The sequence below is a fragment of the Leucopleurus acutus genome (genome assembly GCF_964270905.1).
Source record: "Leucopleurus acutus genome assembly, chromosome: 10".
Classification (NCBI taxonomy): domain Eukaryota; kingdom Metazoa; phylum Chordata; class Mammalia; order Artiodactyla; family Delphinidae; genus Leucopleurus; species Leucopleurus acutus.
This window is the reverse complement of record NC_139153.1, coordinates 91952968-91979688: the sequence shown is the minus strand read 5'-3', so window position 1 is coordinate 91979688 and position 26721 is coordinate 91952968. Positions and strand designations below refer to the sequence as shown.

The following is a 26721-nucleotide window of genomic DNA, read 5'->3' as shown; positions in this document are numbered from 1 at the left end:
GAAAGAACCTCTGAATTAGAGGATATATTAATAGGATCTTCATAAACCAAAAAACAAAGAGAACAAAGACTGGGGAAGAAAACAGAACAGAATATCGAAGGACTGTGGGACAACTACAAAAGATGTAACATCTGTATAATGGGAATACTAGAGGAAAAGAAAGAGAGAGAGGAACAGAAGATATTGAAACAATAATAACTGAGAATTTTCCCCAAATTACTGTCAGACACCAAACCACAGATCCAGGAAGCTTAGAGAACACCAAGCAGCATAAATGCCAAAAAATCTACACCTCAGCATATCACTTTCAAATTACAGGAAATCACATTTTTCTCGAGCTCACATGCAACATTCACCAAGATAAATCACATTCTGTGACATAAAACACACCTTAACAAATTTAAAAGAATAGAAATCATATAATATCTGCCCTCAGACCACAGTGGAATAAACTGAAAAACAATAACAGAAAGGTAACTGGAAAATCCCCAGATATGTGGAGATTAAGCAGCACACTTCTAAAGGACTCATAATTCAAAGAAGAAATTTTAAAAATATTTTGAACTTAGGTATTAATTAGACTTATTGTGGTGATCATTTCACACTATATACAAATATTGAATTATTATGTCATACATCTGAAACTAATACAGTGTTACATGTCAGTTATACCTCAATTAAAAAGGATATTTTGAACTAAATAAAAGGGAAAATTTAGGGGATGCAGTGAAAGTGGTGTTGAAAGGGAAATTTATAGTATTGAATGAATATATTAGAAACAAAGATCTAAAATCAGTAATCTAAGTTCTAACCTTAGGAAACTAGAAAAAGAAGAAAAGAAGAAGAATTAGAGCAAAAATCAATGAAATTGAAAACAGGAAATCAGTAGAGAAAAATCAACAAAATCAAAAGCTTGTTCTTTGAAAAGATCAATAAAATTGATAAGCCTCTAGCCAGGCTAATAACAAAAAAAGAGAGAGGGGACATCACTACAGATACCATGGAAACTAAAAGGATAATAGAAGAATACTATGAACAATTCTATGCCCACAAATTTGATAAACTGGATGAAATAAACTGATTCCTTGAAAGGCGAATCTGCCAAAACTCACACAAGAAGAAACAAACAATCTGAATAGGCCTGTATCTATTTTAAAAATTGGGTTAATAATGAATAACCTGCAAAACTAGAAAACACCAGGCCCAGATTTGTTCACTGTTGACTTTTATCAAACATTTAGGGAAGAAATTATACCAATTCTCTATAATCTCTTTCAGAGGATAGAAGTGGAGGGAATACTTTCTAAGTCATTCTATGAGGCTAGCATTACCCTAATACCAAAATAAAACAAAGACATAAGAGAACTACGGACCTGGGACTTCCCTGATGGCGCAGTGGTTAAGAATCCGCCTGCCAATGCAGGGGACACGGGTTCGAGCCCTGGTCCAGGAAGATGCCACATGCTGGGGAGCAACTAAGCTTGTGTGCCACAACTACTGAGTCTGCACTCTAGAGCCCACGAGCCACAACTACTGAGCCTGCGTGCCACAACTACTGAAGCCCTCATGCCTAAAGCCCATGCTCCGCAACAAGAGAAGCCACTGCGGTGAGAAGCCTGTGCACCGCAGTGAAGAGTAGCCCCCATTTGCCACAACTAGAGAAAGCCCGCATGCAGCAATGAGGACCAAATGCAGCCAAAAATAAATAAAATAAAATAAATATATTAAAAAAACCATTACAGACCTGTATCTCTCATGAACATAGATGCAAAAATCTTCAACAAAATATTAGTTAATTAAATCCAAAAAAGTATAAAAAGAATTATACACCATGATCAAATTGGGTTTATCCCAGGTATGCAAGATTAGTACAATATTCAAAAATCAATTAATGTAATCTATCACATCAGCAGACTAAAAAAGAAAAATCATGTGATCGTGTCAATAGATACAGAAAAAGTATTTGGACAAAATCCAACACCCAGGGGCTTCCCTGGTGGCGCAGTGGTTGAGAATCTGCCTGCCAGTGCAGGGCACACGGGTTCGAGACCTGGTCCGGGAAGATCCCACATGCCATGGAGCAGCTAGGCCCATGCACAGCGGCTGCTGAGCCTGCGCTCTGGAGCCCGTGAGCCACAACTGCTGAAGCCCACATGCCCTGGAGCCCGAGCTCCGCAGCAGGAGGGGCCACCCAACACAGCCAATAAATGAATAAATAAATAATAAAATACATGAAAAAAGAAGAAAGTATAACTTAAAAAAAAAAATCCAACACCCATTCATGATAAAAACTCAGTAAACTAGGACTAGAGAGGAACTTTCTCAACTTATAAAGTCTATCTGCAAGAAATCGACAGCTAATATCATACTTAATGGTGAGAAACTTGAAGCTTTCCCACTAAGATCAGGTACGAGGCGAGGATGTCCCCTCTCACCAATCCTAGAAATCTTTGCTAATGCAGTTAGGCAAGAAAAGGAATTAAAATGCACACAGATAGGGAAGGAAGATATAAAACTGTCTTTTATCACAGATGACATGATCTTTGTCTATGTAGGAAATTCAAAAGAATTGAGAAGGAATTTCTGGAACTAATTAAGTGATTATAGCAAGCAGCATTTGTTAGATAATTCGTTAGAAATGTAAATACTTGGGCCCACCCAAACCTGCCGAATTTGAAACCCTGGGGCTGAGACATGACAATCTGTTTTAACAAACCCTCCAGGTGACTATAATGAGAACTCAAGGTTGAGAATTGCTGGTGTAAGTCTTCTTCATGGCCCTTTATATGTCAACACAGATGACTTCATAATCCAACTTTGTAGGGTCAGTGCTTATGTTTATGTCTACAAAATTAAGCATCTTCAATCTTGTTTTAAGCAAAATCATGAAGTAGGTGAAACTTGTCTTTGGCATCCTATCACCTCTTTTTCTTAGCCCATTTTCCTGTCTTCCTTTCATCTATCAGGTCCCCTTTTACCTCTTCATTGGCTGAAACTCAAGGGACTTCTCCTTTAGGGTAGATTAGAGGGCCCTAAGGAATAAGATCTAAAAATACAATATCTCTAATTGTAAAATGTGGGACATTGGCAGACTCACTGGGGAGGAATGTGAAGATGGCATTGACAGTGACCTTCCCAGGGCCCAAAAATTGCACCTGATGAGCAGATGCCCATTCCCCTGACCTTCATCAGAGGAAGAGGATCCCCTTCCCTTGGCTGTCTGGCTGTCAAGAAGAGGGCTGATTCAGTTTCAGAAGATCTGGAAATGCCTTCAGCACAGGCACCCTGGCTGGATGCTTCTTGCATTTCCTCTAAGTATTACCTTTACCCTTTCTCCCAGTTGCACCTGTTCATTTTGTCATCCACATGGTACTTTGTGGCCTGTAGCTTCCCAATGAAACAATGGAAAGCTTTGATGAATATTCAGAGATCAATTGAGCTTCCCCAGTGAGTCAGCTCTCTCCCAAGGGGATTAGATGGAAATAAGTCATATTAACTGGTGTCTGCTTGTCCCGAGGCTTGCTTTAAACTGATTACTGAAATTCATTCTCCTACTGTCTAGGACCACAGAACAAGATGGTCTACCAGCCTATCTGTCTAAGAACCCCAGTTGCCTAAGTGTTAATTGCTAGAGTTCAAACAAAATGCACAGCCTTGCCTCTAACCCGAACTGTCCCTTTCCTCTCTGCACACACGTGCTCACAAGCAGATAGATGTGCATGTGTACACACAAAGGTCACTGAGGCTCTCTGAGCCTGGCACATGTGTGATAAACTCAGCAAAAACCCTCAATTATTTGTTGTTACTGAAAATCCCTACGTTTGGCTTTTTCTTTCACAATGTTTTGAACTGCCTGAGTGAGCCAAATTCTCTCTTTCAAGTTATCAGAACTCAGCAGGTTCAGTGAAATTGCTCCTAAATAGGATGCTGTCTGGTTGAGGGGACTCATGGAACTTTCCAGAAGTAAGAAGCAGGTAGGTCAGAGTATGTCAAAGGTGGAATGAAAATCCTTTGAAACGTGGACTGATGAAGTTAAAAATGAATGTGGTTTAGAGTCTGCTAATCGTGCCCAGAGTTCCAGGGAGCTGAAAGAGGTGCACAGCTGAATCCTCAGAAAGATTTGTCTATATAAGCAAAGCGGTAGGGAGAGTTGAAGCAGATAGCTAGATATTCAACCATTCTGTGCTCCAACCTCCACCCCTGTTGTTGAGTGAAAGGCCATGTGGGGGAAGAGACTAATTAATGAAATTGGCCATCTTGGCTAATCAGACCCGTTGGAAAATTGTTCGTTAGCAACAGGCTAAATGTTGTTTCTAGGGGAAGTAAAAAAGATCAGTGATAGTGTTCATCTTGGGATAACTACAAAATTATTGTTAATGCCACCTCTGAGCTGCAGTTTTTTTTTTTGTTTTTTTTTTTTTTTTGCGGTACGCGGGCCTCTCACTGTTGTGGCCTCTCCCGCTGCGGAGCACAGGCTCCGGACGCGCAGACTCAGCGGCCATGGCTCACGGGCCCAGCCGCTCTGCGGCATGTGGGATCCTCCCGGACCGGGGCACGAACCCGTGTCCCCTGCATCAGCAGGCGGACTCCCAACCACTGCGCCACCAGGGAAGCCCTGAGCTGCAGTTTTAACTGTAGAAGTCAGACAATCCCAAATTACTGTTCCCACACCAACTATAATTCAGCTGACTCCACAAGGCTTGTTGTAGACGAGGACCATACTTCTATATTATCGTTGTTGGGAGAAATGCAGTTCTTTTATTTATATCCAAGCAGTGGAGAGTTTTATTTCATAATCTTCTTTTGGAAATGTAGTCATTAGAGACTGACAAAAGTCCTTCTGATCCACTGAAAATACACATTTTGATGTATGGATAAACATTCATGTAGCTCAGAGCTTCACATTCATAAGGTCATTGTAGCCTCCAGGACAGTAAAATGTGAAAATCCACTATCTCCCTAAGGAATATTCAGAATTTGAGATTTTGAGCAATATAATCCCAGCAATCAGGCTACCAGGACAAAGAGGAGATGGTGTACTCCAAATTGGAAAATATACCCTCATTTAAATATTCATAAGACTTAATCTGTTATGTGGATGGTGGTGAATTTGTGATTTTAAATGTAAATGATCTAGAAACCTTGGTTTGCTTTCAAGCATTTTCTTGTCAGTAGGGAAAAAAACGCTTGGATGAAAAATAATGAGAAAAGTTGAGCACTCCCTTTCCCTGTCCCCTGTTCCATCAGGCCTTAGAAGATCAGGTAGAACACTCTTGTTTGAAATGGAAAATAAACCAATCTCTCATATGGTGGCAAAAGACTCAAGGAATCACCCACATGGTGACTAGAAATAGTGTGTCAGAGAGGAACAGAGCATGCGAAGGAAAGACATGGGCTTGCCCTCAGAGAAAATAAAACAATGAACAGAAACAGATTCCTCACTATGGCTTAATCTTATTAGACTCTTAGACTAATAAGCAACTTAAAATTTAATAAGAGTATAAACATATTTTTTAAATAGCATAAGGTGATAGAACAATAAGAATGAAATGCAAAGGGAAATTGAAGTCTAACAAATAAAAACCAAAAACAACGTTAATACAGAAATGAAATATAAATTAGAAATGTTCATGTATATGAGACCCTATTGAAAATCTGTTTACCAACAATAGAGAAAACTATTGATATAATCACAGTAAATACAGATGACAGACAAGGAAGTTAAAGGCAGAGAGAGGGAGAGAAAATCTAAATGATATGAAAACATTCAAAATTATACAATATGAGGATAATAATTGGAGTCCCTGAGTAGAGAATCTAACAAATGGAACAAAAGATATTTTGAAAGATATAGTAATATAAGAAAATTTCCCGTAAATGAAAGGACCAAGTCCATTGCAAGAAATATAACACAGAACGCTCAAAATGCAAACATAACTTAGTAAAGCCGTTCAAATCCAAGGATAAAGAAATAATTCTTCAGGTGTCAAAATAGAAAAGTCAGTTTCCCACAAGGGAGAAACAAAATCAAGGTGGCTTAGATTTCTGCGTTGCCACATTCACTGCTATGCTGTCTGCACATGGTAAGAGAGAGAGACCCAGGGGTGTTGTATCGAGCCAAGATGTTGTTAAAATATATAGATGACAGGGAGACATGCTTGAGACTGAAGAACTTAAGCAACTTTGAGACCTTTTTGAAGAACATACCTTGATAATGGGAGTCCAACCAGTTAAAAAAATCAAAATAACTCAGAAATGGAGAAGTCATGGTAAAACAACTGGTGAGAACCACTAGGTAGGTTTAAATGTGGAACTAATTCTCAATAGCTATGGGAATTGATGTTACAGTAAAAATAATAACTAAAAAATATGAAAAATGGGGACCAGAGATAGAAAGAAGTGGGGAAGTCCTTATGTTCTCATCTTTCCCAATAAGGAGTCAATCAGTATTGTCTAAAATTATATCATGTATTAGTTTAAAGTATAAACACATAATTATTCCAATTTCTTAATATTTTATATTTTTTTACCTTAGAATCATCATTTAGGACATAATAATTATCACAGTGCAGAAACTTTTATTTGAAGCTTATCAATTCTTTCTTTCATTTTTAGTATTCAATTATAATTAAAATTTATACTTTTTATTTTAAAAAATGGCACCTAGGGTGTGGTCCCATTTTACCAAAGTCTCTCTGCATATAGATCTTAAGTGGTGGCTGCCATGATGTTCATCTCACATTAATAATGATTATTTCTAGGTTGTGAGGCATTTTTTAAAAACTTTAATCTTTGTACCTTATGGCCCTAAAAAATTATTCTAAATCATTATGCTTTGTCTTATGAGAACAACTGTGTGAATTTTCCTAAAAACTAGAAAAACATGCCAAAAATGACTGATTGTGTGATATGAATATTTGGAATTATTTTCTTCTTGGTACTCTTCTGTAACTTTTTAACTTTAAAAAAATTAAAGAATTAACTAGTTAAGCATGAGTAGAAGGTAAGGATAAGAGAATATGGTACCACGTGTTTAAAGACATTCCCATCTGCTCAAGGCCTTTCTGGGGCAGGGTTGAGTCCAGGTAGCACTGAAATCTCCTTCAGAACAGTCTTAATGAACAGTGGTAGAAATCACTAGCTCTCGGTGAGCATATCTTTTTTTTTTTTTTCCTTCTTATTAAAATTTTGTATTTTTAAAATTTTTATTGGAGTATACTTGATTTACAATGTTGTGTTAGTTTCAGGTGTACAGCAAGGTGAATCAGTTATACTTATACATATATCCTTGGTGAGCATATCTTTATGGGGATGGCTTAACGGACAATTTTCTTTCCACTAGAATGTATGGAACAGATTGGGGCATGAAAGAGGACAGGAGAGACACCCTTTGGAAAACAATTGCACTTTGGGGCTCAAACTTTTTTTAACAGCTTTGTTGAGATATAATTCACATATCATAACATTCACTCTTTTAAAGTATATGATTCAGAGATCTTTAGTATATTCACCAAGTTGTGAAACCATCACCACTGTCTAATTCCGGAACATTTTCATCACCCCCAAAAGAAGGTCCATACTCATTAGCAGTCACTGCCCATTCCTTCCTCCCACCAGCCCCTGGCAGTCACTAATCTACTTTCTGTCTCTGTAGATTGGCTTATTCTGGACATTTCATGTAAACAGAATCATACAAATGTGGTCTTTTGTGACTGGCTCCATTCACTCAGCATGTTTTTAAAGTTCCCCATGTTGTAGCATGGATCAGCAATTCATTTCTTTTGAATGCAGAATAATATTCCATTGTCTGGATATACCACATTTTGTTTATCCATTCATCAGTTGATGGACATTCTGGTTCTTTCTACTTCCTGGCTATTATGAATAATGCTGCTATGAGCACTTATTTACACGTTTTTGTGTGGACATGCGTTTTCATTTTTCTTGGGTATATACCTGGAGATGGAACTGCTGGATCATGTGGTAATGCTCCATTTAGGAGCTCAAACAATTAAACTTTCCTGTTCCTTTTTGTTCCCAGGCAGAAATGGTGCAGAGTGCTTTCCAGGCCCAGCGAGCTTTCCTTCTGATGGCCTCTCAGTACCAACAACCCCAAGAGGTAAGAGTGTATCCTGAGAGCCAGGGCTGCCTAGGGAATGGGCAGTGTAAGATAGAAAACAGGGAAGCAACAGAACCAGTTACTGTGAGAGACATCCCGAAAATGAGATGTATAGCACTGCAAGTTCTGTCCCTAATCCAGATCATAGTATGAAACATTTCTTCTGTCTTTATAATCTTATTATGGCCAAATTCATACTGCAACAATCAACATCACCAGTTTAAAAGGTCAGTTTATTTATGTCATCTGTATCCTATTCTTTTTACTAGTCTCACAACCATTTTATAATCAAGGAAGTATTTGCTGCTAATTTTTAGTTCATACTTTGTGCTGCTTTGTTTTCAAAAACTGTTCACATCTATCCTCACCTGTAAATTCTATGTATGAATTTGATTAGTTCCTATTTAACAAATAGCATTGTTAGGCTCAGTGTCTAATGAATGAAATTATTCATTAAAAAGTAGATCTACTACCAGCATACCTTGTTAAATAAGAAAAAACAAGAATTGTTGTTTTGACTAAATATTCTGCATCTGAAGTTTGGTAGCAGCCATATAAATATAAAAGATAATTGAAATATAACACAATAGTTTAAATTTAATAGCTCACTTTAAATTCTAAAACAAACACCTAAAGTTGAAAAAGTTGGGCTGAGAATCCTAGGAAGCTAGGATTTGACTTTCAGAGGGTGAAGCTCGGCTTCATAAAGAACCAAGACCTGGGACCTTACCCTCCCTGGAGCAGTAGGTCCCAGGCCCTCCTGTGCAATGCAACCACCTGGAAAAATTTTTCTGAATACCAGTGCCTAGATCTCGCTCCAAGAGGTTCTGGTTTAATTGGTCTGAGGAGTGGTCTTGGCCTTAAGAGGTTTATGGATTCCACAGGTGATTCTAACGTGCAGCCAGGGACTTCCCTGGCGGTCCAATGGCTAAGACTCCACATTTCCATTGCAGGGGGCGTGGGTTCCATCCCTGGTTAGGGAACTAAGAGCCCACATGCCGTGCAGTGCAGCCAAAAAAACCAAAAACCAGATAACTTGCAGCCAGAGCTGCCAACCCCCACCCTGGATGGATGTATCCTGTCCCTCGTGGGAAATGAGGAGTTAGCACACAGTCCAGGCAGGCAACTTTGCAGGGATGGAGATATTCTGTGTTCCATCGGGGATGCAGTCTCCTCCTTGGCTTTCTCAATCCCTGACTTTTTTCTCTTTGCAAAAGAGAACAGTGAAACTAGGAAATCACAATGTGATACAGCCTTAGCCTACCTTTTCTGTGATTGAAGTGAGAGAAGAGGTGGCTTCATTGCATCATTGAGTCTCAGATGGAGGAAAGAACCATTACTTTCCTGGCCGGTGCTCCACTCAATCCCTTTTCTAAGCGCAGAACAAGAGGCCTCTCCATTGGCCGTGCACATAAAAGTCACTCATTAAATATTGGATGATAAAGTGAGTGACTGAACAAGTGAATGAATATACTGGGACTGTGGCATCCCCAAATAAGCCATAGTCAGGGATAATGTGTGACTTAGCATGTGGCTATGCAGATTCTTGGGTGTAATATCTGGAGTTGCCCCTTCTTACTCTACTGCATTCTTGATGAAAGGGAGAGGAATGGATGTTTCAGGGGACTCATATCCAGGAAAGGCATTCGTTGGAAATGTTCCCTATAGCACTTATCACAGTACTCCAAGAATAATAAGCCCCAGAAGATCAGTAGGCAAAATAGAAGGCAATTTTTTGATGTCCACCTCCCTTTCTGTGCCCTCCCTCTTAACCCAGAGCACTGTCCTAGTTGCTTCCACTCAATAGAAAAGCAGTCCACCAGGCCTAGACATTCCCAGTGTGCATTCTAGAAGATACGTCATAAAGATTATCATAAAACAGATTGTGTCTTCTCATAGGAACAATGTTATAATTGTCCATGCCTTCCTCTCTTCTTTCAGGAGAATACTAACTGCTGTAATTTTAACTCTCATTGATATATGATAGTGGTCCCCAAACTTTAGCGTGTATGAGAATCGCCTGCAGGGTTGTTAAGACACAGATTGCTGGGCCCCACTTACAGTCTCTGATTCAGTAGGTCCTGGTTGAGGCCCAAGAATCTACGTTTCTGAAAAGTTCCTGTGTGATGGTGATGCTGCTAGGCCAGGGACTACACCCTAAGAGCCTGTGGTGTGTGGATGGCTCTCAAAGTTATGCCTCTAGACGCCTCTAGATGACTACTTCTCAAACTCTGATCTTCATCTGAATCACCTGGAGATCTTGCTAAAGTGCAGCATCTGGGTCAGTACATCTAGGATGGGGCCCAAGAGTCTACAGTTTTAACAAGCTCTGGGTGATGCTAATGCTACTGGTCTGTTGCTACATTTTGAGCAGCGAGACAGGCGTCCCCACTTGAAATCCCCACCAGCACAAAATCCCTTCATAGTCAGATAGCAAACTCATGTTCTTTTCTCCTAGCTTGTCTGTATCAAAGCAGGCTGTGTTACGCTACGTTAACAAACATTTCCAAAATTTTAGTGACTTATAAGAGCAGAGGTTTATCTCTTGCTCACCCTACATTCCTATGTATGTATGAACGTAAGGTGACTTACTTTCTAGAGGATGTTATTAAACAATTACTCATACAATTATTAGAGTTATAATAGGGCTCTGAGAGAACATGGTAAAAAATGAATCTTTAAAAGGAATATCAGGCATTGGGAAGGGAAGATATTTTAGGGTAAGAGGACTTCCCAAGGGGTACCTCCCATCATGCTAATGAAGGTGACCACTTATGCTGCGGAAGCATAAGGCAAGGCCAAACCAACATTAGTCACCTGTGGTCTGAGGGTTGTGTGCGTTAGATGCCCAGACTGGGGCTGAGCACCTGGCCAGCTGGAAGCTAGCAACCTCCTAGAACATCTTTGAATCCACAGTGATGCAAGCATGCAATTAATCAGTCAACAAATATTTATCAAGTGCTTATTATGGGCCAGGCCCCCTAGGAGATGGGGCAGGGCTTGGGAAAACACATAGAGAGTATTAGATGGGAAGAGACCTTAGAAGGCATCTCTTGCAGCAATCTCAATTTAAAGATGAATCAGAAGAGGTTCAGAGAGAGGGTAACTGGTTTGCTCACTAGTCCCAAAGCTGGTGAATTGCCCCCCAGAACTCTCAGCCAGCATGCTTCACCACTACACAGCTGTCTCCAGCACTCTTCACTGTTGCTTTAAGCCAGCGTGTCAGCCTTCAAAGAGATTAAGTTTTGTAGAGGGTCACCATCAAAATGTAAAAGTATTTTATATTTACCAATTATAAGCAAACAGCCAATCAAGCAAGGTAAACCATTAGTACTACCGAAATTCGGGGAAGTAGGCATCTTGCAGACAAGGGTGATCAGGAAAGGCATCATGGAGGAGATAAAATGACAGTCCAAGAGCAGTAATGCAAGTGCTTCTGATGTAATTACACTAATATTAATAAAGTGGTGAATTTACTTAGCACAAACACAAAAAAATATTTTCCTGGATTAAATATGTTTGGGAAAATCCCATACTCTGTTCACTGAAGAAGCATGTAAAATATTATCATTTAAACTTACATTTTCCCAGACTTATTTGGCCATGGAGGCTTTTTGTAGAGGGACATCTGTTCATGTCCTGTGGAAGGCTGGTGTACATTTCTTTTAAGTTGTTCTAAATGCTTGATGGTCATTGCTTTTGGTAGATTCTAACTGTTAGCAGGGATTCTAAGACCAACTCCAAGAGTCCCACGGCCTAACGTACATACATGCCCAGTATAATCCTCTCCCCTTGAGTGTAGGAATGAGCTGTGAATTTATGGGGTATCAATCCTTTGATTAGGTTTATGATCAGGGTGATGGGATAGTCACTCCAGTGATTATGTAATGTCACATAAGACTGTCATTGTGGCTATAGAGGGATTCTCCTGCTGGCCTTGAACACATGAGCTACCACATTGTAAGAGGGCAGCCTCTAGAAGCTGAGAGGGACCCTCTGCTGACAGCCAGCAGTAAAACAGAGACTTCAGTCCCACAAGTGTAAGAAATCAAATTCTGCCAATGACCGTGTGCACTTTGAAGGGGACCCAAAGCTCCAAATAGAAATGTAGCCTTGCCGACACCTTGATTTCAGCCCTGTGAGACCCTGAGCAGAGAATATGGCTTCACCTTGCCCAGAAGCTGTGAGGTGGTAAATGTATATTGTTTTAAGCCACTAAGCTTGTGGTGATTCATTATGCACAAATAGAAAACTCATCCAGATTGCCTTGATTCCCTCCTCCTTGCCAGACTCTAGAACAGCTAATTGGTTTTTAAAATAAGGCCGTGAGCCGCAGATCAAAATGTGAAGCCACCCTACCGTTTGCTTCTTCTTCCCTGTCCCCCACCCCCATTCCTCCACCTTCACTCCTCCATTTATCCTGGAAGAAGATAAGAGATTTGCCTACAGCCCTGGTTGACAATGATGACAATCCAATTTCAAATTTCCTTTCTCATTTTGGACTAAGAAACACGTTTCTTATATTCGCTATTATGAAGGGTTTCAAATTTTTCAAGCTTGACCTGTAGGAAAAAATGTATTTTATTTCATCAGCCAGTTTCTCAAAACAACAGTTATCCTTATCATGTACAGTTCCTTATGATATATTTCATCTAGTCCATTCTATTGCTCTGTTCTTTTCTTCTTTTTTTAAAGACAGTTCATGACCCACTGAATTGATTTCATGATGTACTAATGGGTCATCACATCTTGCACTTTGAAAGCACCCCTCTCATATCACAGACATATTACAATGCTCATGATATAGATCAACTTATAAAGCATGTGCAGAACATGCTTTTCTTCTCTCCCCTTGTTGTAATTTATAAAAATGATCTTTGGGCAAAAGATTTTTCTAGTCCTTACAGTATCTTTGTTAAGAATTTTAGTGACAATTTAAAAATCCTATTTGTGTGCAGAATTTTTCAAGGGACCCGGGCACACTCAACTCTTCATTTACTTTTATACCAGTTGGATCTAGGGAAAATAGGATATTTCTAATTCACAAGCATGAAAAGTGAAGTTCAGTGACACATTAATGACCTGGCCATGGGATCTAGACCGGGGCCCATTACTCTACTCGCCATCCAAAGTTCTTTTCACACTACACATAAAAAGAACTGCACTGCACAGTCATTTATAGGAGTTACATGGCCAAATAAAACTGTAAAAAGTGTTTAGTTAATTGGGAGAGGGGAAATGATTTCTCTTGGCATTGAGACATCTCATATCACCAGGGAGAGATGTGAAAGATAATCTTTAATCATCTCTACCATGAGTGGCCCCCAAATTTTAGCCTGAGCTGAAAATGTAACTTCTACTGGACCAGTGCTTCTGAAGCCCTGGTTGGGCATCACCCCCCAGGAAGGCTATCGCCAGGAGTTTGGGGAGGTCTTCCACCTGGACCCCACCACCTCTAGCCCTGGTTAATTTCGGACAGGTAGGAAGCACCGGTGTGGTGGAGAACCACGTCTGTTGTGCCGTAAGTCAGAAGGCATTGCCTTCCTTCCTACGCACACTTTCCATATTTTCTCCAACATGCCTTATGCTGCTAAGACCGGACAATGAAATTGTGTGTGTGTATGTGTGTTTGCATGGAATTAATGTGTACCGGTTTCTGACTAAAGGGAAGTTTAGTTTCCAACTAAAGGGAAGTTGGAAAGTTTCCAACTAAAGGGAAGATAATTTATGGTCATTGACTGGTCTGTGGATTTTATTCTATTAAAAAAACTGTAAGTCTGAGGTTTTTATTCCTCCAGAAGTGAGAGAAAGAGTTTCTACTACCCCTCCCTCTCCTTTTCTGTCTTTATTTGGGCTTGCATTTTAAAAGGAAATAGTGCCTTCCTGTGCGTGGAGCAAGAATCTAAAACATTTTTTGTCCTTTCATTGTCTAAACAGTCTGAGAAATTAGAAGGGAAAGGAAGATGAGAGACTCTTTCTGTCCATTCCTCCATCTAGTGATATGCGTGCCCCAACACGGTGCTCTGTTCAGAGCACTCAGTAAGGATTTTCTAAGGCATGGGGCAGTCATCCAATATGTTGATAATTTATTGATCTTAAACTAAGCAAGAAAGCCTAGTAAAAAAAAAAAAAAGAAAAAGAAAGAAAGCCTAGTAGCGTTAACCTTAGGACTTGAGCTAATTACGTTGGTACACTGGTAGATCCAGATTACTCATAGGTTTATGCCCATATGTTTGAGATTTTCATAAAACGTATTAATTTGTGGGGGTGGTTAAGAGGAGAGACTCTGGACTTGGGCCTACGTGGATCTGAGTCCCAGATCTTCTGCTCATTAGCTCTGCTAATCCAAATGCAAGAAAAACAAATTCATTGGTGTCTCCTACATTTGAGAATCTTTTCTCTTTTTCCGGGTGACTACTGACAAACTAATCTGGTAAAGTCCACAAGACATTCCCACTGAGTCACTCTAACCTAACCAACTTGTCAAGTTACTCACTTAGGAGAAGGCAGTTGAACTCTCTTTGCCCATGTTTCCTTATTTTCTCCCTTCCTTCCTTCCTTCCTTCCTTCAGCATGCAGGATCTTAGTTCCCCAACCAGGGGTTGAACCCATGCCCCCTGCAGTGGAAGCACAGAGCCTTAACCACTGGACTGCCAGGGAAGTCCCTCCTTATTTTTAAATAGGGTGAATAGTTCCTATCTCACAGAGTTATTGTGAGGATTGAATGAGAAAAAGCATGCAAGGGTCAGGTGACTGAGTAGGAGAATTCAGTATTGGTCAGGGCAGTCCAACTGCTTTAGGAAAGAGTCCCTAATTCTCAATGACTGAACATCATAGACATTTTTTTTCTTGCTCACCTAAGGTCTTCTCTGGTGTTTTTGGTTGACAGTCTTCCATATGGTCATTCAGGGAACCAGGCTTCCTCTTTCAGCCCCTACCTGGCTCTAAGTCCTCAGCCATTGAATTGGGAAAGAGAACACAGAATCATTTCTGGGAAGGTTTTATGGGTCAGACCTGGAAGTGGCATGTGTCACCTCTACTTTCATTCAGTCTCTTGGACATTCCTAGATGCAAGGGAGGTGGCAAATTTAATCAGTCTGTACGCTAGGAAGGAGGAATTCACAGATTTGTTGAGCATGTCACCAATCTGCCAGAGTGGGTAACTTGGCTTGACTAAAATGAAGTCTTTCTCAGTGGAAATACCTTTCTAAACACTCAAGTGGGTTTTCCAGGCTAATCCCCAAGTTCCCATCCAGAGAAGGACAAGAAAACTTTCAAATCTAGCTGTTGAATTTATTTTTATTGTTTTTGGGTATATATAGAGAGATAGAGATAGAGATAGAGATGCATGTATATAGATATCTCAAAGTTTCCTTTAATTAGAATGAGTTCATCCTTTTTTGCCTCTGTAATGTTTTACCATAAGGTGTAAATTATTGTCCCATATTTTAAAATGCCAAGCAAAGTAGTCATGTGACTTTGATCTTAGAGCATGCCTTGGGTAAATTAGGTTGTGCTAGTGGCAGGTCTGGAAATTGTAAAGGAATAGCAAACGAATGAACAAAGCCAAACTCCTAAGTGTTCCTTAAGTCCGTGCCCAGAAAATGTCACAGTGTAGCTCAGTCAGGATTGCTGAATCTTCTTGAAAGATTTGGCCATGATTAGTGCTGCCAAGTTCTTTGTTAGGGGACATATGACAGGTAACATAATGCAATAAAATAACTCTGGCCCTAATGTAAAGTGAAACACCTACTTTAAAAGATTGCCTTAAAGCTTTTTGTCTTCATACAAAGCTATCAAGAAAATATTCTCTTGAGTAACTGCTATTAATCATATGTGCTGAGCGAGTATTTTTAATGGATTTTTAAATATATAATTCTACGTTTATCTGGAAAACAGGAAAATAAAACTGCAAGAAAAATTAACAGGTTTTCATCTTTTGTGTCATGCTCAGTTATGTTTTCATTTAACAGTGGTATTTCCCAGTGGACAGAATTTCAAAAAGGAGTAGCACTTTAGAATCTAACCAGTGACTCACTTTATGGCCTTTTCCAAGTTAACTCTATATTTTCACTTCATAAATATGTATAAGTTTTGACTCATTAATATTGCTCAATGGGTGGTTCTCTTCACTACCAACCCAAAAGCACTCAAAGGCAATATACGCTTTAAATTTCTAGAGAAGAGATAGGCTTAAACCCAACTGAAACATCTGCTCAAATACAATCTATGAAGAGCAGGTAAAAACTGGTTACATACAGATACCTACAGGATTGAATTTTTTGTAACCAGCAGCTTCCTGAGTAGCATTTCATGTTACAGTTGGAGAAGTGAGGCAAAAAGAAGCCTTTGCTTTTCATATGAGCCTTTCCAGGGCCAGAACATTACCTTGGTAATGACACGCTGGCTCCTTGTGAAGGCTGGTGTAGATGCGGGTTGATGAAGAATAAAGCACCAGGGAAGGAAGGAGAGGAAGAGGTTTGTGTGATATCATCAGGGTCTGCTTGAGTTGACAGCCTGAAGCTACCCAGTCAGGGCTGAATCCCAACAGGAAAGCTAATCATTAGTTTATCAGAATGCAGAGAGGAGGATAATCAGAAAAGAGGGTAATTCTGTCATTCTTCTGCCAGACTGTTTGCTTTAGCAACATAAAGCTGTGAATGAGCTCGTGAGCTGTGACCATGGGTTAGTAGCTTTATAGGTATTTAGAAACCCAGGACTGTGGAGGCAGAAGGGATTTGCTAAGACCCTGTCCTGTTGGACATCACTCATGGTGACTTTTTTTTTTTAATCTGATAAGGCACATTAGCTCATTTCTCTTTGTGTAAGACATGAATTAGATAATGAATGGCTTCCCAAAGGAAGCGAGGTGGTTATCACACACAGGGGATTTGGGGGATTATCTAAGGGGGTAAAGGTTAATAAAGAAGGATAATATCCTTTGTTTTATCAACTATTTCATACTAAGTTTGTTACAGTTCCAGACTGCCTTGATGGCAAATTCTACATAAAGGTTAGAACTACGTATATGTCTAGGGAATTTTTCATACTCCATTTAGTCAAGTGTTGGGATCACTTTGTATTTTTAATAAAATGATTTTCAACTATTTCTCATTCTCCACTGTGAAGCTTCATATTTGCTTGCTAGACACTATAAATCTGATGTTTCAAAATTGGTAGGGTTACATGTTTTTCTCTTGCGGCCTGATTCAAAAATTAATTTTAAAAGTGGTCATTGACGTCGTTCAACAAATCTTTTTAAAAGCCATACATATTTTGGCCTTTGGATTTGGTACTTATTCATCATTTCAGTAGCCTTAATGTGAGTCCTCTTTGCAAGACATAGCTTCTATCATCTGTACAAAGCTGTATATGCGAAAATAGCAAACAGGGAGAAGGTAATTCCAGCTGACATTCCAGTCTGGATCCGCTGTCATAAATTACTTAGCAGAGGGCATGGTCCGTTACTTTTTATGGTCATGTTCTATATTTGTATGTGCTGTGGGTCGGATCACATGACAAAAGCATCATTTGATATTAGTGTTTATATGCACCAGCTAGTGAGGGCTGGATTTAAGCTTCACTGTGCAGCACTTTTAATTTGTATACTTAGCTCTTAATTGAAAATGCAGACACTCCCCTAAGTACTAAAACTACAAATAATCCAGAATAAATTTTACATAATTGTTTTTAGGAGAAGACAAACTACAGTATATCCTAACTAATTGAAATGCACTATGCCTTCCAGAGATTTTAAAACGTAAATTTTGAACATGAACAAGTCCACATCGCCAGAATAATAAAGACCCATACTCAGCACTTTCCCTCATCCAGCCCCTCCCCTAAGCGGAACAAGAGAGCGTCTTACTGAGGCAATTGCTTTTACTGAGGGCAATTGCTTTTAATGAAGATACATTTCCCAAACTAACTGAGAGAAGAAAACACATACGTGCCTTTTCCCCCCTCTGCCTTCCACATTGCTTTTCCCACTGCAGCTGAAAATTTAGGTTTCTAGCAGCAAACACCTAGAGAATGGACGATTACTTCTTTTCATAAACTAAACAGGAAAAAAGAATGTCAGGTTTTGGTGGACTAACTGCTGTGAGCATTAGTGTTTCTATATCTGGAGTCGCTTATTAGATAAATTTCCCTGTTAAGTAGTGACTTCAGATCTTTGTTAAACCCTGTTCACCTTACATACTCCAGCCTTCTTTAATTTCCTCAACTCTGTTAATTTATTTCTGGGGGCTTTTTTTTTTTTTAACCAAACATTTATTGGATCCCTCCTATATAGCAGTCACAGCATTTGGCATTTCTAAATCTATCATTACCTCATTTGTATGAGAACATACTTTGGAAAATTAGGGTCTGGGTGATGTTATTTGTCATGATTCATATATTCCTGCACTTATCTTCGTTGTTACTGCCCTCACGCTACCACCACGACCACCATTCGAACTTTCCCACCCACTCTCCTCTCTTAAGGAACATATTCAGTATGCCTTCTGACGGTCTCTTTATATCTTTGAACATCCTCAGCACCTTTATGGTAGTTTCTGTCAAAACAAAAGTAACTTGTTTATTTTAGAAACATTCCACTGTTATTTTTTGTGCATGTTTTCCATCCCCTCAACAAGATTCTAAGAGCTTCAAGGAGCTTTATAGTTGATGTGTCTTTGCTTTTCATTGTGGTCTTAACTGTATTTTATTTGATATCAAGTTTGATAAAAAAACAAGCTCTGCTCCTGACACTTATGGTTGGTTTGAGGGATAAAAGCTGGGTTAATAGATTCCAGTGGCACAGGAAGGGAACAGAGTGAAATGACATTTTTATTTAGTGATACTGTTATCTTTTACCAAAAAAAAAAAAGGAACTTGATATTTGGAGGTATGTTTGATACAGATTGAGATATCAATTGAGGTTATAACTGCTAAAACGTAAGTCACGGATCAGTCACATAGAATTAGCCTTGAAAATGTATTCCTTACAGGGGAATTTGGGAAAGGGAAGGTTAGAGGAAGGACAAATGGTGTGGGGTTAGTAAGGCATTTCATTTCAAGGATGCCGTTTCTCTTATGCACACTTTCACAAAACGAGTGCCTCTGAGGCTACCACAGAATGTTTCATTTTTGAATGTGTGGAGCGAATGACAAGAAATGATCACAGCCAGATTTGGGTGATAGCTGTAGCTCAAGCATTCAATGATGTTAGAATATAGGTTCTGGGAAGAGTGTGCTGACTAAATTCACATGGGCTGTGGAGATCCAGCTGGTCTGATAGTTAAATGCTGTTGAAAAAATGTTCTAATTAGATGGTTTCTTCCCTATATGGAGTTTTCATGTAAATTGTGAAGAATGGTACTTTCTTGAGGTGGTGAAATTGTGGTGAGTGTCCACCATCAGCCCTCTGAAGCTGGTAATTTCACAGTTAGAACCACAGCGACTGCGGTGCAGAACTTCAGGCTTTCTTCTGCCTTCGTCCACTTGGGTTCTCTATATAGGACAATGGGCAGCACATCACCCAAATCAGATTTCAGTGATTCAAACAACAGGAGTACCATCATTTTCTTTGGCTGGATATTCTGTGGTTGAATGTGTTCAGGATTCCTCCTGGAAAGTCATAAATTGGATTCTGTTTTCCCACAGGAATAGGGATATAATTTGAAACTTCATGTTTTACCAACCCGACAGCAAATGAAGCACAGACAGAGCAAACTACACATCATAAAAACCAAGATACAGCTAAAACATTGTAATTATTTAAAACGGGAAATGTGGCACCATGTCCTGTAAAGTGGTTATAAATGTGCTGTTCACTTTAATTATGAGTCCCTAATGAATTTTAACTGCATATGCCACACAAAAAAAATCTATATTGTAACTTACCAATCTGAAACTGACGATGGCTGTAGTAAATATTCATCAATAGTAATTTTACTTGACTTTTTTAGAATTTGAAGGATCTTTTTGTAGAGATGTACTGGATGATCCATTATCTTTGAAATGTTTTTTGTGGGAAAATGAGAACACTTGCCTCTTTTCCTCTTTTGACAGGATTTCTCTGGTCTAGACAGAGACATTCAGAATCATTCTGTAATTCTCTAATGCTGTACCTGAGACTGAATCATCCTTTTCAAAAATAGCAACCAAAGGATCACAGCATTCAGAGATCTTATCAAGGAGTGTGTTTGGGATGGGACTTTTTCTTCTGATCGTCCCAGTCAACTTTTCTTTGTTGTTATTTGAAGGTATATTTGGTACGGATTGAGGTATCCCTCTTTGCTGAGTCAGAGAAGAGCAATGGGAGGAAGGAGGGCAAAGAAGGATAATCATATCCCCCCCCCCTTTTTTTTTTTTTTTGCGGTACACGGGCCTCTCACTGCTGTGGCCTCTCCCGCTGCGGAGCACAGGCTCCGGACACGCAGGCTCAGCGGCCGTGGCTCACGGACCCAGCCACTCCGCGGCACCTGGGATCCTCCCGGACCGGGGCACGAACCCGCGTCCCCTGCATCGAGCAGGCGGACTCCCAACCACTGCGCCACCAGGCAAGCCCCATATCCCCTTTTTTATCAGTTAGAAGGGAGGGAGGAAGTTTTAAGCCAGGCATGTGGCCGTGCACCTGGGAGCTTTCTAGCGCATGACCTCTCTAAACCACTCTGCTCCTGTTTTCTTCTTCGAGTCTTTGTCCATCATTTGTATCCCCCAAGGCCCAGAAAGTGTTAGAAAGTAGGTGTTAATTAGTAAGAAGGCAGCAATAAAGGAGTGAAGCTGTGAAATACAGGGCTGCCCGTGCTGTTACAACACGTCATCAAACCACTTTCATTTTCTTTGACTTGTTATTAATATCTTTATTTCGAGTCAGGTTACCCTAAACCTCGTTGTTTTCCCTGGATCGATTGACTCCTTAAGCTCTTCGGTTTGTCCCTGGCACTGCATTAATTTGCTTGTTGACTTAGGTTGTGAGTAATCCCTTCAGTTACTGCCAGTCAGTACCAGGGAGGGATTAATATAATAGAATGTGATTATTCAGTACTTCTGAGCGATGAACACCCAGCCCTGTGTCCAGTGCCCATTGTAGGTGCTCAATAAGAGATGGAGTGAATTAACCATCTAAAACCGACAGAACCCCAGACATTCAGGATGGTTAAGCCCTTCTCCCCAGATCACTTATTAAATGAATATCTGGGAACCTTCTCTTGCCTTTGTGTTTGTGGAAACAGACAGTATGTGGAAAGTCAACCCCAATCACTTTTTACAGTGAGAGAATCTCAGGGAGTCTGGAAGAGCAGAGACTTCTCTCCATACTTATGGGATAAATGTTCTCGCAGAAAGGAGATTCATACTCAACAAGACCATAGGAAGACCTTAGCATAACTATCTCCTGGCCTATGGGTTGGTTATAAAAACATATATTATTATTCCCACATAGATAAGGAATAAAGCACAGAAAGATTACTCATTTGGTATCCCTTAATAAGAGCAAAAGAGATTGAAAGCCAAGGTTTCCCAATCTGATTATGAATATATCACCTCAGTCTCTCTTTCATTTGGCTTTTTGGTTCCTTTTTATTTTCTTAAAATGCTAATTAAATTGTGTTCTTCCTACCTGAACATCAAGATAACTGGCTTATAAGATCTCCCAATTTGTGGGTGTCACCACAGATTTCACCACTGAGCTTTTTATTGCTCTGAAGTGTTTTGTGTAGTTTTAATCTTGTTTGGTTTTTTCTGTGTGGAACACTTACTTTACTAATGATGGGTCTTCAAGATGGATTTAGCTCATTTAAAAAGAGTACTTTTGCTGAAATTTCTGTGACCTGCTCATTTTCTTGAGTCTTCAAAGAGGATGAACATTGTTCCATTTTGTCCCTGGTTTTTGTTTTGTTTTGTTTTTTAAAAAATAAGTTTAAGAAGTTCTAAAGGAAATAACGTAAGGAACATTATGCTCGAATGACATATTATTTCACACCCTCCTCAGTTCTATGTCGAAGTATTTTTTCTGTTTTTCACATAGAACATAATTAAATATTCACATTTTTTCATATCAACAAAATCCATATATTTGTAATTTTAATAGACATACTGTATTCCATAATTATGAATGACATGATTTGATTGGGCATTCATTTATTTTTGAGTTACTTTTAGTTAATCATAAATTCTTATGATCCATATCTTAATTTTTTCTTCTATTCTCCAAAAAATTTTAACCCGTACATGTAAAACATTATTTGTCTTAATAGAGCAGAATGAGTAGAGAGTTGCATCAAACAATGATCAGTCTTTATAAAGAATAAACCACCCTCCAATGTCCTCTGCTAAGCTTAGGGAGAAATCCTGAAGAGCTGGGGTGGAAGAATAGTTTCAAGAGGTGAAATTCTAAAAGAAATTTAAGGTACAGGGGTTGGGCCATGGCTTGCCTCTTTTATTGATACTATTTGTAAGAAAAAAAGTTTATACCTGTATCATATTGCTTAAATGGAATTCAGTTAATACTGTTTTTCTTATATTTGTGAATATTGTATTATATGTGTATATTTATTAAATGTGACTGTCTCCCTTATGTGATAGATTTTGGTGCAAGACCTGTTTTTATTGAAAAGAAAATATTTTCAACTCTGCCATTTAGGTTGTCTCATATACCTGTTAGTTTCTCCTTAACTACTGCAGTTTCCATTTTTGTCTCTATTCTTTGTTCAGCTTTATTTCTGTGCTTTGCTCAGGCATGTCTTGAACAGTGTTTGTTATGCAGTTACTAGTTTTATTTCTTCTTGCAATTTCCTCACTTTTCTCATATGTATTTTTTTATGTTGCTTGGGACATAAACAGTTACTCTTTTAGATAGAGTGTGTCTATTGCAGTCCGATAGTGATCCCTCACTGCATTTTATTCAGGATCCTTTATTTAATCTGATAGCATTATAAGTATCCTTGTTTGTTTGACCTCCTTCTGATTTCTTTGGAAACTTATCTAATCAATCATTCCCTTCTTTCTCTCTCTACTGACTCCTTCTGTTTAATCTGCAAACCAAATCAAGCTTCTCTCTCCTTTAAAAACACAAACAAACAAGAATGGCTTCCTTGACCGCCTACACCATCTCTTTCTTCCCCTTTACTGCCATACATCTTAAGAAGACTCTGTCCTCTCTCTCTGTCACTTCCCTGTCACTGTTCAGTCTCCTGTCATCTGTCTTCGCTCCTTATCATTTTACCAGAAAAGACTTTCCCATTGCCATGGTATCTTCCTAATTGACCTCATTCCATTCAGCCTCCTTGAAGAATTTTTATCAGTGACCGTCACTCTCCTCAAAGTTTTTCCTTCCCTTGGGAATGAACTTTATTCTTTCTAAGTTCTCTGTTTCATTTAATTTCTTTCTCTGACTTCTCTTCCTTCCTCTACCGTTTAAATGTATATATTCCTTCAAGATTTCACTCTTTATCAGCCGAAGAGGACTTTCTCAAACACAGTCTCTCCCTGGTCGATTTCATCAATGTCCATGGTGGTATCAGTCACCCCTATGCTAATGGTGCCAACTGTCCATCTCCAGACTCCAGGCCTTACTCCTTAGCCCTGGGTCTGCATTAACCCTTAGTGAGCCTCAAATGGACTTTATTTGGAGACACACAGACACTTCATCCAAACTCTGTTCTCCTTCCTGGTTCTTTCTCTCAATTGTTGGAACCCCAAACCACCCTGTCACCTGAGCTAGAAACTCTTAAGTCCTTCTGACTTCTCCTTGTCCTTCACCCCTCATGTCTAACCAATCTCTGAGTCCTGACAGCACCCTGACCACAAGAATCTATGGGATCTAAAACCTTTGCTTCATTCCCAGGGCCCTAATGCAGAAAAAAGGAAAGGGTGAGAGAGAAGAAAGGAAGAAGGAAGGAAGGAAGGAAGGAAAAAAGAAAGAAAGAAGAGGGAAGGAAGGAGGAGAGGAGAATGAAGGAAGGGATAAAAGAAGGTGGGAAAAAGAAGGAAGGAGAGAGAAGAGAAGAGAGAAAGAAAGGGAGAAGATAGACAAAGATCACCTGCTTTTTAAATTTTTTAAGTAAAGGTATTACAAGCATGCTTTTTTTAAAAAAACTGAAATAAAGAAAAGACATAAGAAGAAGAAAAAATCCCACCACTCACTGACAAACACTATAGGTTTAGCCTCTTATAACTGGTCTCTCTGCCTCAAAGCTCTCTCTCCTCCGATCTGTTCCCCATTCCCTCATCATAGGTACTGTTACAAAACAAAGTGAACGAACAGAAAACAAAATTAATCTGGAATCCTGCCATTGTTTCCCATGGCCTGTGCAATCAATTCTATAGACTCCATAGGATGACATTCAAGGCCCTTTGCAATGTATTGTTTCTGCATCTGATTCCTCTCCCCAGAACTCCTCCCTGACAACAAATCCAGTATCCCCGTCACGCTGGAGGATCAAAGTTCTGGGAACATGTATGCTTTCATGCCTATGCATGAGCAAAGGAATGATGGGCCTGAAATGTCCATCCTTCTCTTCCTACTCCATACTTTTGTCATTCTAATAGATATATCATATTCCATAATTTGATTAGCTATGCTTGGAAACACCAAGAGCTGCTTTCTTCAAGAGCTCGAGGTCTAATGAGGGCCAAAGATAAATCTAAATGGGGTACATTGTAATAAATGCTGAGCTGATGGGGGCTCCGAGGTAGCAGTCTTGAACACTGCCTGCAGGTTGGGGAAGTTGGAGACAGAGTCACAGAGAAGGGACCCCTTGAACCAAGTCTTGCAAGATAAGTAGGATTCAAGTGTGTGAAATTTCATCTAACAAATGGAAAAGCCCAGGTATCTCTGCTGTTGTATGTAAGTGGGTTAAATCTTGGACAGTTCTCTCCTATCCTATCTATCAAAATGATGTGGTGCTAAATTTATTTTTTTTAAACAACAGATTATTGAATTTTATTTTTTAATTCAGCCAATTACTTTTTTGTTTTAATAATAAGCAAGTTTAGGCTGTATACACTTACTCTTTGATTCGTTATTTGTCCTTAAGCCCAAGTAAACTTATCTTTAGTGTAGTCATTTACTGATTTCTCTTTTCATTTCCGTGTTTTCTGTGGTGGATTTTACACTCTTTATTTCTTTTCGAACTAGGCCAAAAGATAACCTTAAGTGTCCTATTTCTTAACATTTTAACATTAATATATTTCAGAAAAAAATTTAATTGCTTCTATTTATTTCTATTATTAACTAAATAAACTTCGATTCCCTTTCAGGAAACAAAAGCAGTCTTGTGTTCCCCTTCTATTCATTCTGTGTAGTTATTATCTGAGATCCTTTTGAGGTTCTGTTAATACCCAATAGCTATAAGAATTTATTTGCTAATTTACCATTTTCATTATTAATGAAAGGATTATTAATTAATCCTTGCTTAATATTCTAATTCATTTGTTTCTCAAAGAGGTCTTTAAATCTCCTACAGTGACATAATGGGCGTGAGATTTTGTGACCCACTGTTTGTATTTTTAATTGGCCAATTATTTTAAGTCCTCTAAGCCTTTTTTTAATTCTTTAAAATAAATTTATATATTTATTTTGGTTTTTTTGGCTGCGTTGGGTCTCTGGTGCTGTGCACGGCCTTTCTCTAGCTGCGGTGAGCAGGAACTACTCTTCGTGGCGGTGTGCGGGCTTCTCATTGCGGTGGCTTCTCTTGCTGCAGAGAACAGGTTCTAGATTCATGGGCTTTGGTAGTTGAGACGCGGGCTCGGTAGTTGTGACTCGCGGGCTCTAGAGTGCAGGCTCAGTAGTTGTGGGACATGGGCTTAGTTGCTCCACCACATGTGGGATCTTCCCGGACCAGGGCTCGAACCCATGTCCCCTGCATTGGCACGCAGATTCTTAACCACTGCGCCGCCAGGGAAGTTCCAAGTCCTCTAAGTCTTCGAACATTCTCCTCTGCCTTCAAAGACCAAGGTGACCCTGGGCAAGTACTTTCTTTTGGCTTTGTCATAGTTTCTCCACCCATCCCACTTCTCCTCCAAAGTCTGAGGAGGGAAATCTAATTGCATTATTATCCTTACATCATTAAATTCCAAGTTCCCTTATTTGTGATAGCTTTAAATCTTTGCCTTTGTCTTTTTTTTTAAGTGGTAGAAAAGAATGTGAAGGGAAATTCAGACATGAGAAGTCATCCACCACTGAGTAGATTTATCTGGGTTCTCTTGGTGTCTGTGCCAAAGTTCTGTTTCCATTCAGTAAATTTTCTGCTATCTCTGTTCCTAACTTTGTGCTCATCACAATCCTTTCCTGACTCCATTGGATTCCTACTCTTCAAAGCCCGAGATTCTTTATCCTATTTCCTAGGTGTATTTGTTTGCTAGGGCTGCCGTAACAAAATACCATAGACTGAGTGACTTAAATAACAGAAATTTATCGCCTCACAGTCTTAAAGGCTAGGATTCCAAAATTGGAGTGTCCTTCTGAAGTCTCCATGGAAGGATCTTTTCCAGGCCTCTCTCCTAGCTTCTGGTGATTTGCTCGCAATCTCCTGTACCGTTGTCGACACATCACCCTGACTGCTGTCTTCATGTTCACATGGCATTCTTCTGGTGTGTGTGTCTCTGGGTCCAAA

The 26721-nt window shown here is 39.4% G+C and overlaps 1 protein-coding gene across 3 annotated transcripts in view; it reads left to right on the top strand.

Annotated features, from left to right (window-relative positions):
* Positions 1-26721, top strand: part of CAP2 (cyclase associated actin cytoskeleton regulatory protein 2) — a gene marked incomplete at its 5' end in the record, with an annotated part of 105785 nt that overhangs the window by 17707 nt on the left and 61357 nt on the right. For 2 of the 3 annotated variants that reach the window (XM_082848805.1, XM_082848803.1), the window contains one exon: positions 8042-8119. The exons of the other annotated variant lie outside the window; for it this stretch is intronic. In XM_082848805.1, the coding sequence (XP_082704931.1) occupies positions 8042-8119 (78 nt within the window). The remainder of the gene's footprint in view (positions 1-8041; positions 8120-26721) is intronic. 3 annotated transcript variants of the gene reach the window in all.